The 9,730-nt window shown below is 56.2% G+C and overlaps 1 protein-coding gene across 1 annotated transcript; it reads right to left on the bottom strand.

The window, feature by feature from the left end:
- Positions 1 to 3,479: 3,479 nt before the first annotated feature.
- On the bottom strand, positions 3,480 to 3,785 carry LOC148054308 (feather keratin 1-like). Its single transcript, XM_087769921.1, has one exon. The coding sequence runs from the start codon at positions 3,783 to 3,785 to the stop codon at positions 3,480 to 3,482; it is 306 nt and encodes a 101-aa protein (XP_087626047.1).
- Positions 3,786 to 9,730: the final 5,945 nt, after the last annotated feature.

Genomic DNA, 9,730 nt, shown 5'->3' with positions numbered 1-9,730 from the left:
AGCTGCTGCCTGCACTGAGGCCTCCACTCGGATCGACCTCATTTCCCTCTTTCCACTCATTAAAGTTCTGCTGCATCCCAGCCTGCGCTTCTCTCTCATCCTTTCCCCTGCAGATCCTCTCCCATGATGCCCACGCCGAGACATGTTCCTCAGGGCTGGTTCTGGGAGGGGGGTGTTGGGCATGATTTTGCACGGATTGTCAACACAGGCTTGCAGTCAGCATGCTTAGTTGCGCATCGGGTGATCCTCCAGTTTCTAAAATTGTCTGCCTTTCTGCGTCGCAATGGAATTACCCGACATAGTTCAGTGACTACTTTGTCATCCACTTTGTTGTGCACACCTCTTCTTTTTCCTTGGAAAGCTCAACACTGTGATGCGAGTAGTCAGCGGGGAATGTGGTATTGACAAGACATAGGCACTAGCTTCCCAGGAGAGGCCAGGACAACCCATCCTCACCATAGCATTCTCAAAGGAACAGAGGAACACAGTGCAGTGGGCTGCCTTGACAGCAGACCATAGTAGAATACAATCAGAGAATGGTTGTGCTTGGAAGAGACCTTGAAAGATCATCTAGTCCAACCCCCCTGCCATGGGCAGGGATAGCTGGCACTACATCACGTCACTCAAAGTTCCCTCGAACCTCACTTTCAACACTGCCCGTGATGGGGCAGCCCATCGTTCTCGGGGCAACCTTTTCCAGGGTCTCACCACCCTCATCGTAATACATTTCTTCCTTACGTCCAAGCTTCATCTACCCAGTTTCAGTTTAAAACCGTTGCTCTTCTCCAGTCCCTACAGGCCTTGATAAAATGTCTCTCTCCAACTTCCTGATAAGTCCCCTTTATATACTGAAAGGCTGCAATAAGGTCTCAGAGCAGGGCTGCTCTCAGCCGTTTATCCTCCAGTCTGTACTGATATGGAGGATTGCCCCAACGCAGGTGCAGGACCGTGCACTTGGCCTTGTCCAAGTTCCTGAATTTCACATCGGACCATTCCTCAAGCCTGTCAAGATCCCTCTGGACAGCGTCCCTTCCCTCAGGCGTACCAGTTGCGCCCCTCACCCTGGTGTCATGCACAAACTTGATGAGGGCGCACTCAATCGCACTATCCATGTCATTGATGAAGGCAGGAAACAGTATTGGTCCCAGGACGGACCCCTGAAGGGCACCAGTTGCACTGGTTTCCACTTGGACCTTGAGACGTTGACTGTAACTCTTGGGATGCAGCCACAGTGCCCTTGAGGCACTGTCACTTGCAGGTGAGGAAGGCTTCCATGACTCCCGCAGAGCCCCTGCCCATCAGGCCCAGCTTTGCTGAGCCTCTGCCCCAACGTGCCCATTTGGCCTCGGTACACATGCTGTGGAAGTGGCGCGGGCCCACTGCTGACCTCGGTTGAGGAGCCTGGGCTGTGGAAGGCTCTGGGAGGGCAGCAGCCCCAAAAGCTCCTGGGACGAGGAAGAGAGTGGAGAGGAGGGGCCGCAATTCCTCTTGCCCTGGCTGCCACTGGGCTGGGGGGAGGAGGCTCAAGCAGAAAATGGCCCCAGAGGACAACAGGAGAGGGAACGAGGGAACCAGGCTGTACTGGCTCTGGCTGGGATGGAGGTGATTTTCTTCAGCGCAGCCCATATGGTGCTGTGCTTCAAATGTGGGCAGAAACAGGGCAGACAACACACCAAAGCTTTAGCTAGTGCTGCGCAGTGCTTGCTCACCATCAAGGCCGTCTCTCTTTCTCACTCTGCACGCCCCTGCAGGGGTGGAGCAAGCACCTGGGAGGGGACACAACCAGGACGGCTGACCTGAATTGACCACAAGGCTATTCCATGCCACATAACATCACGCTCAGCAATAAAATGTTGCGCAGTCTTTGCAAAGGAGCAGCTCTGGGGAGAATGCATGGGCGTGAGTCTGCTGCTGCTAGGTGGTGGGTGATTGCCTTTGCACCACTTGGTTTTCTCCCTTCTTTCCCCTTCCCCTCTTAGACTGGCCTGAGCTCAACCCAAGGGTATTTCGCTTTCTTGCTCTTCCAATTCTCCCCCCATCCGAATGGGACAACGGATCAAGAGAGCTGCTGCGGGGTGCTTAGTACTAGTCAGGGGCAGCACACCACACAGGCCCACGGGCAGTGCATGCCCTCCTTGCCCTGCTCCTTCCCTCTCTGTGCCCAGGCTTTCCTGGGAATGTTTCTGCAGAGAGGGGAGCAGGGAGAGACCCGCGCCAGGAAGAGAGGCAGCGGGTGTGGGCTGAGTGTCTCAAAGGGCTGTCCAAGAGCTCTCCAAAGCAGTGCGCAGACCAGCAGCAAAGGCTGCGGAGAGACTTGCCGCCGGCAAAGGGGAGCAGCTGAACTGCTGCAGGACACAGCCAGGCAAGATGATCCTTCTCCACCCAGAGCCCTGACCAGAAGCTGCCTTGGCAGTCACCAGCCCTGTCTCCCCACAAATCCTTCAGTCCCTCACAAGCAGGGCCAGGAAAGGTGCTTTTGCGGCAACCCCATCAAAACAGGTGCGACGCCCAGCACTCTTCCCGCACACCAAGGACTGTCATCAACATCCTGGGCTATATGAGCAGGCGTGTAGACAGGAGATCGAGGGGAGTGATGAGCGCCCTCTGCTCAGCACTCACCTGACGGCATCTAGAACACTCTTCCGCGTTTGGGGCTCTAATGCAAGAAAGACCTTGACTGAATGGGGCGAGTTCAGCGGAGGGTGGGCTGGATGGTGAGGGGGCTGGAGCACTTGGTTGGGGAGGAGAGGCTGAGGGCTCGCTGAGCATGGAGAAGAGAATGCTTTGGTGGGAGACCTAAAATCATCTCTGCAGTAGCTATGGTCATTCAACTGCCTCGGGTCACTCTGTCCAGCCCCAGAGACGCACAGAAGTTCAGAAAGCAGATGGTCACACGAAGCATGGCTAAGCATATTCAAAGCAAGCCTGTGTTAACAATCACGGCAGAACCATCTCCAGCCAGCTCCTCCCAGAACCACCCCTGAGCAACATCTCTCTTCCTGGGCATCTTGGCAAAGTGTCTGCAGGGGAAAGGATGAGACAAAGGCATGGGCTGGCATGCAGCAGAACTTTAATGAGGCAAGAGGGAAATGAGGTCAAGACGGGTGCAGGTCCCCGTGCAGGGAGCACCAGGGGCATAGATGAATCTGCACCCCACGGCTGTGGCAGAGATCCCACCAGGTCTCCATCTGCCTGCCCCAGAGACAGAGCAGGGCCTGCAGTTCTGCCCTAGGCTGGCTTTACGGGGCTCACAGCCCATGGGAGCGCAACAGAACAAGGACACGGGAGGGAAAAGAGAGAGCGGAAGAGGGGAAAGGCAGGCATGGGCCGTGCTTTCGGAGCTCCCAGGATGGCCCCATCCTTTTGCAAGGGGTACTGGCGTTGCTCAGTTCCTCAGAAAACAAGTCGATGCTCTGTCCCCACTCCGGTACCATCTTGTGGGTCCCTGGGGGCCTTCCCCAGGGCCATCGCCAGCAGCTTTAGCAGGGGAGGCAACTCCTGCCACTGTAGCGGCTGCCGAAGCCCGAGAGGCCAAAGCCCCCGGAGGAGATGGGCACTCCTTGAGAGCTGAGGATGCTGCCAACGGCAGCGGAGGTGGAGGATCCCACGGCAGTGCTCTGCGGGAAGGAGCTGAGGATGGGTCCGGGCAGGGTCACCACCACGGGGGAGGGCTGGATGACGACGGTGGAGTCCTGGCACTGCCTGACACAGGGCTCATTGCAGCTGTTGGCCAGCGGGGTGGGGCCGCAGGGCTGGCAGGGCAGGCACGGGTTGTAGCAGGACATGTCTCGGGGCTGGAGGTGCACCTGGGAGAGAGGGCAGGGGGAAGCAGAGCAGGGGCGATGGGTGAGGAGCAGCCTGTCACCCCACCGCGAGGGAAAAAAACCATGAGCTGGAGACAAGAGCTAGAGGCATTTTGGGGAGGCTCACGGGCTTCACCTTCCCCTCAGCCCAAAACAGCCCTGCCAAGAGCATTCAAGCTCATCGAGGTCCCCGTCTAGCCCATCGCCCACTTCAGCCAAGCATCAGCCTCTCTCCATGCCACACCTTCTCTGCCCTTCCCTCTCCCATGATAGGTAGCCCCATGACCCGGTGTAGGAGAAACGGCAGGTACGCACTGAGAAAACCCAAAGGAAAACGCGGAGGAGGAAGAGAAAGGGCTTCAAACTCACCTTCTTCCCAAGGAGATGGAGGTGAGAAGAGTGGATGAGAGAGTGGGGAGAAGGGCCCGCTTTTATACTGCTCCTGCACCGCCCCAGGCCCACAGTCACTGCACGCGGGCACTAATTTTCCAAGACTCACCTCCCAAGCAAAATATGCTACCTAATGGCAGAGGCTGTGGTTTGGTTTCCGTCAATGCTGCCATTTCATTTCCTGATTGCTGACATGCTTGGTCTGCCATGCAGGCTCCTTTCACGCGCTGGGATGAGAGGCCCAAGGATACCCCAGGCAGGGTCATGTCTAACTGCTGGACGGGTCCACCTGGCATTGAATCAGGCAAAGCATGTGGAGGGCAACGAGAAGGTCTTCCACGTAGGTCAGCAGCAAAAGCAAGCCTTGGTCAAAGGCAGCCCCAGCCCTGAACGAGGCAGCTTCCCTGGGCACAGGGCTTACAGCAAAGGTGGAGGTAACTCCAAGGTTTCTTCGCCTTGGTCTTGCTCTGGCACGGTTTGCTGTCAGAGATCGCTCTCCTGACATTTTCCTAGGAACATCTGGAACAGGAAAGACCTGCAGCAGAGGAGGATCGGGTCTGGGAGCATTTAAACCGATTGGACTGACATGACTGCTAGCAACCTGCTGCGAGGCACCCGAGGGAGTCGGTTGGTGTCACTACAAGGTCGCTCCCAAGTCCCTTTGAAAGTCACAGCAGTCAGGGAATGCATCTGAGGACTGGAGGGAAGCCAGTGAGATTCCCACCAGTGGGTAAAAGAGCTGATGGGAGGGAGTCAAGAACGTAGAGCCAGACTATTCCGAGTCCTATGCAGTGAAGGAACAAGAGGTAACGGGCACATATTGAAATAGGGGAAATTCCCGGAAAACAGAAGAAAACACATTGTTAGTGTGAGCATGGGCAAGCACCCGCTGGGGGTGCCCAGATAAATTGTGGCTTCTCCATCCTTGTAGATATTCAGGGCTTGACAGGACTTGGCCCTAAGAACCTTCCAAAGGCTGACCGTGCTTTGAGCAGGGGCGGTTGGACTAGACGATCTCCAGAGGTGCCTTCCAACCTCAAGGATCCTGAGGTTCTGTCATGGGCAAAAAACAGGTGATGCACAGCTGCCACTAACAAGGATAAATTGCTTAGGAACATTGGAATCAAGGGCAGCCTTGGCTGTCACACCTGAGAAGCAGCGGAGTTCATGATGTGAACACAGGAAGGAAAGCCAGTAGCGGAGTGCTGTCCCTGGCTTTCAGGCACGCCAAATTCGGCCTAGTCAGGCAGCTGGCAGGTAGAATGCCATGGAGGCAGCTGTGAAGGGCAAAGGAGCTCAGAAAAGCTGGCAGCGCCTTAGGCACCTCATGGTCCAAGAGCAAGAAGGGTCCAGCCCGATACTCAGGAAAACAAAGAGATGTCTCAGCAGATCACCTTTGCCTAAGGTGGGACTCAAGGTGGGGAAGCAATGTCAAAAGGCAGCATCCTGGAGGTGGAAGGAGGAACGAGCTGCAAAGGAGGAATTTGGAAATAATTCCTAGGCATGTTGGGATGCTGTTAGGAAAGCCAAACTCAGCCTGCATTGAGTCTTGCAAGGGGCATGAAGAGCAACAGGCAACAACCATCAAGAGCAACACAGAATCATAGAATCGTTTCGGTTGAAAAAGACCTTGAAGGTCATCGAGTCCAACCGTTAACCTAGCACTGCCAAGTCCACCTCTAAACCCTGTCCCTTAGCACTCTATCTGCCCGTCTTTGAAATACCTCCAGGGAGGAGGACTCAAGCACTGCCCTGGGCAGCCTGTTCCAGTGCCTGACTACCCTTTCAGTGAAGAACTTCTTCCTAACATCCAACCTAAACCTGCCCTGACGCAACGTGAGGCCGTTTCCTCTCGTCCTGTAGCTTGTTACTAGGGAGAAGAGACCAACCCCCACCTCGCTGCAACCTCCTTTCAGGTAGTTGTAGAGAGCAATAAGGTCTCCCCTCAGCCTCCTTTTCTCCAGGCTAAACAACCCCAGCTCCCTCAGCTGCTCCTCCTAAGACTTGTGCTCTACACCCTTCACCAGCTTTGTTGCCCTGCTCTGGCCATGCTCCAGCACCTCAACGTCCTTCTTGTGGTGAGGGGCCCAAAACTGAACACAGTACTCGAGGTGCAGCCTCACCAGTGCCAAGTACAAGGGGATGATCACTTCCCCAGTCCTGCTGGCCACACTATTTCGGATGCAAGCCAGGATGCCCTTGGCCTTCTGGGCCACCTGAGCACACTGCCGGCTCATATTCAGCCACCTATCGACCAACACCCCCAGGTCCTTTTCCACCAGGCAGCTCTCCAGACATTCTTCCCCCAGCCTGCAGCGTTGCATGGGCTTCTTGTGACCCAAATGCAGGACCCGGCACATTGCCTCATAGAACCTCATACAGCTGGCCTCGGCCCATCGATCCAGCCTGGCCAGACCCCTCTGTCGAGACTTTCTACCCTCCAGCAGATCAACACGCCCGCCCAACTTGGTGTCGTCTGCAGACTGACTGAGGGTGCCCTCAATCCCCTCCTCCAGATCCTTGATAAAGACAGTAAACAGAACTGGCCCCATACTGAGGCCTGGGGAGCACCACTTGTGACTGGCCGCCAACGGGATTTGGCTCCATTCACCACAACTTTTTGCTACAGGAAACAGTGTCAAAGACCCTAGTAAAGTCCAGATAGACAACATCCACAGCCTTTCCCTCATCCACTAAGCGGGTCACCTCATCACTGAAGGAGGTCAGGCCAGTCAAGCAGGACCTGCCTTTCATCAACCCATGCTGACTGGGCCTGATCCCCAGTTGTCCTGTACGTGCCACGTGAAGGCACTCAGGATGATCTGCTCCAGAGCCCTCCCCAGCACCGCTCCAGTGCTCCACCACCCTCTGGGTGAAGAACCTTTTCCTAATATCCAACCTAAAGTGGGACCGCCCTGGTTAGCCAGGACTGCTGATAGATGATGGAAAGTGGCCTGGTGAGCACCTCCGCCAGCTCCCTCAGTACCCATCTGGCCCCATAGACTTGTCCGTGACTAAGTGGTGTAGCAGGTCACTAACCATTTCCCCGGGGATTACAGGGGCTTCGTTCTGCTCCCTGTCCCTGTCTTCTAGCTCAGGGGGCTGGGTACCCCGAGCACAACTGCTCTGACTATTAAAGACTGAGGCAAAGAAGGCATTAAGTACCTCAGTCTTTTCCTTCTCCTCTGTCACTAGGTTTCCCCCCGCATCCAATAAAGGATGGAGATTCCCCTTAGCTCTCCTTTTGTTGCTAATGCATTTGGAGAAACAATTTTTGTTGTCTTTTCCAGCAGTAGCCAGTTGGCAGCAGCCAAAGATTGACGGAGGAAAATGTGGGCCCGCTGCTGACGTGGGTAGCTGATTTCCTGAAGAGTGGACAGAGAGCAGGTTGGGGCGAGTCAATGCCTTCTCGCTCTCCATATTCACCTACAAGGGCTCCCAGGCCCGCTGTGCCCTCTGAAAGAGTTGAAGGAAGGAGGGGGAGGCCTCCCAGCAGCGGGTGGGCTTCAAATCCAGGACTGCCTGAGTCAAGTCAACCCGTACAAGCCAGCTGATGCACTCCAAGGCAGGGCTGCTGTAAAGGGCGACTTAGACGTGCTGGAGGACTGCGCCAAAGGAGTCTCAAAGTCCTCACCTTCCTAGCCAAAGAGACCAGGCTGCGGTGAGGAGCTCTCCTGAATACTCCGTGGAGGGAAAGAAAGAGTTGCAGAAAACACCTCCCCACTGTCTGGGACTCATGCCCAGGACTCAGGCGATACGTCTTCTCCTGGCAGTAGTGCTTCAGCGTGCCTTCTGTCCCATGCCCCAAAGGCCTCCTCAGCCGGGAGCACAACCCAGCACCATTGGAGAGGCAAGGAAACTTGCCCCAACTCCCTGACCAGCGAGGGCTGGCAGGACCCTGCAGTGCCACATGCCTGAGGATGCTCAGGCAGGGCATGTGCTCACGAGTGCCCTGGCTACAAAACCAGCTCTCGGACTACATCAAGGAGGCGATGCACTTCCCTGCCCTGCAGACACGGAGGCAGCTGGGACACGGCCCAGGAGGCCAAGGGAATGCCTTCAGTAGGCAAGCTTCCTGGGATAGACTCTCCCTACTCATGGCGAGTCACACTCTAATTTCGGAACGGCCGTGTGTCAGCCTCTTGGCATGAGGCCAAGCCAGGAGTGCATGCTGTCTGCAGGCCCGTGTCCCACGCACAGCTGAATTCCCCTCCGGCCAGGGCTGTTCCATCCCTGCCCCAGGAAAATGAGCTCTGAGCACTGGGCTGTACCTGAGTACACAGCTCCAGGCCAGGCCATTATGTGTCATGCAGGTCAGGGTCCAAAGCGTGTGAACAAAGCGCATGGTGGGGTGAGGAGAGTGGGAGGAACAAGGCACTGTCCCGAGCCCCAGCACACCCCTCTGGTACTGAAAGGGGAGGAACACGACTCCACAGGGCTTGCTGAGAAATCAGGGGCTTGGGGAGGGCAATGTTCTCCTTCCGCAAGCCTGCTGATTGCACTGGTTGGGGACCCCCAGAGACTGCCACGAGAGGGGACGCCTTTGCCAAAGAAACCAGCAAATGTCTGCCCAGAAGGAGAAGCTTTCCTTGGGCGCAGGCGTTTGAAACCAGTAGCGCAGCCCACCTGCCTTTCAGGACACTGCCAGGCAGTGCTCAGGGACTGCTGCAGCAAGCAAGGTGGCAGGCAGGGGGGGGGAAGGATGCAGCATGGCCTCATGCGCAGAAGCCTCTGGGCACCCAGGAGAGCACTGCATTGGTGGGAAGACGTGCCCACCTTCCTGCACAGGCATTCAAAAACAGCCTCACCAGATTTCTCCAGACCCATGTCTTCCATCTGCACAGACACCTCCGGCACTTGCGGGCACATCTTCTGCCTGTACGCCCATGGTGCTGCTCAGGAAATCCTTGGGCCTCTCATCCCAATACTTCAAAAGAGCGTCCCTGGCCTAATGGTCATGGCAGAAATGAGGAAATGAAATGACGGTGTTGATGGAAACCAGACCACAGCCTGGGCCATTAGGTAGCATATTTTGCTTGGGAGGTGGGTCTGTTGGAAAATTAGTGCCCACTCACAGCAGTGACTGTGGGCCTGGGGCGGTGCAGGAGCAGTATAAAAGCGGGCCCTGCTCCTCACTCTCTCATCCACTCTTCTTGCCTCCACCTCCCTGGGAAGAAGGTGAGTTTGGAGCCCTTTCTGTTCTTCCTCCTCCTCAGCCTACTCCTCCTTCTCCTCCTCGGGGATTTCTCAACACATACCTGCCTCTTTGTCCTATGCTGGGTCCTGAGGCTGCTGGCCATGGGAGAGGGAAGGGAGCAGAAGGTGGGACATGGAGAGAGGCTGATGCTTGGCTGAGGTATCTCCTGAGCTATGCGCTAGGTGAAGACCTCCCTGGGCTTACTCACTTTTGGTGAAGCTCCTTTGGGCTGAGGGAAAGGGGCGGCCTTGTGCTGGGGGGATAGGCTGCTCTTCAACCACCCCTCCTCCTCTCCTTCCCCCTGCCCTCTCTCTCTCAGGCGCACCTCCAGACCCAAGAC

The sequence above is a fragment of the Nipponia nippon genome, unplaced genomic scaffold (genome assembly GCF_047370975.1).
Source record: "Nipponia nippon isolate SJK-2023a ecotype South Korea unplaced genomic scaffold, ASM4737097v1 scaffold_32, whole genome shotgun sequence".
NCBI lineage: Eukaryota > Metazoa > Chordata > Aves > Pelecaniformes > Threskiornithidae > Nipponia > Nipponia nippon.
The sequence above is the reverse complement of the archived record's forward strand: the minus strand, read 5'-3'. Positions and strand labels throughout refer to the sequence as shown.

Bases quoted from the DNA above. Each gene is read 5' to 3' on its own strand.
- LOC148054308 (XM_087769921.1), bottom strand. From the start codon at position 3,785: ATGTCCTGCTACAACCCGTGCCTGCCCTGCCAGCCCTGCGGCCCCACC.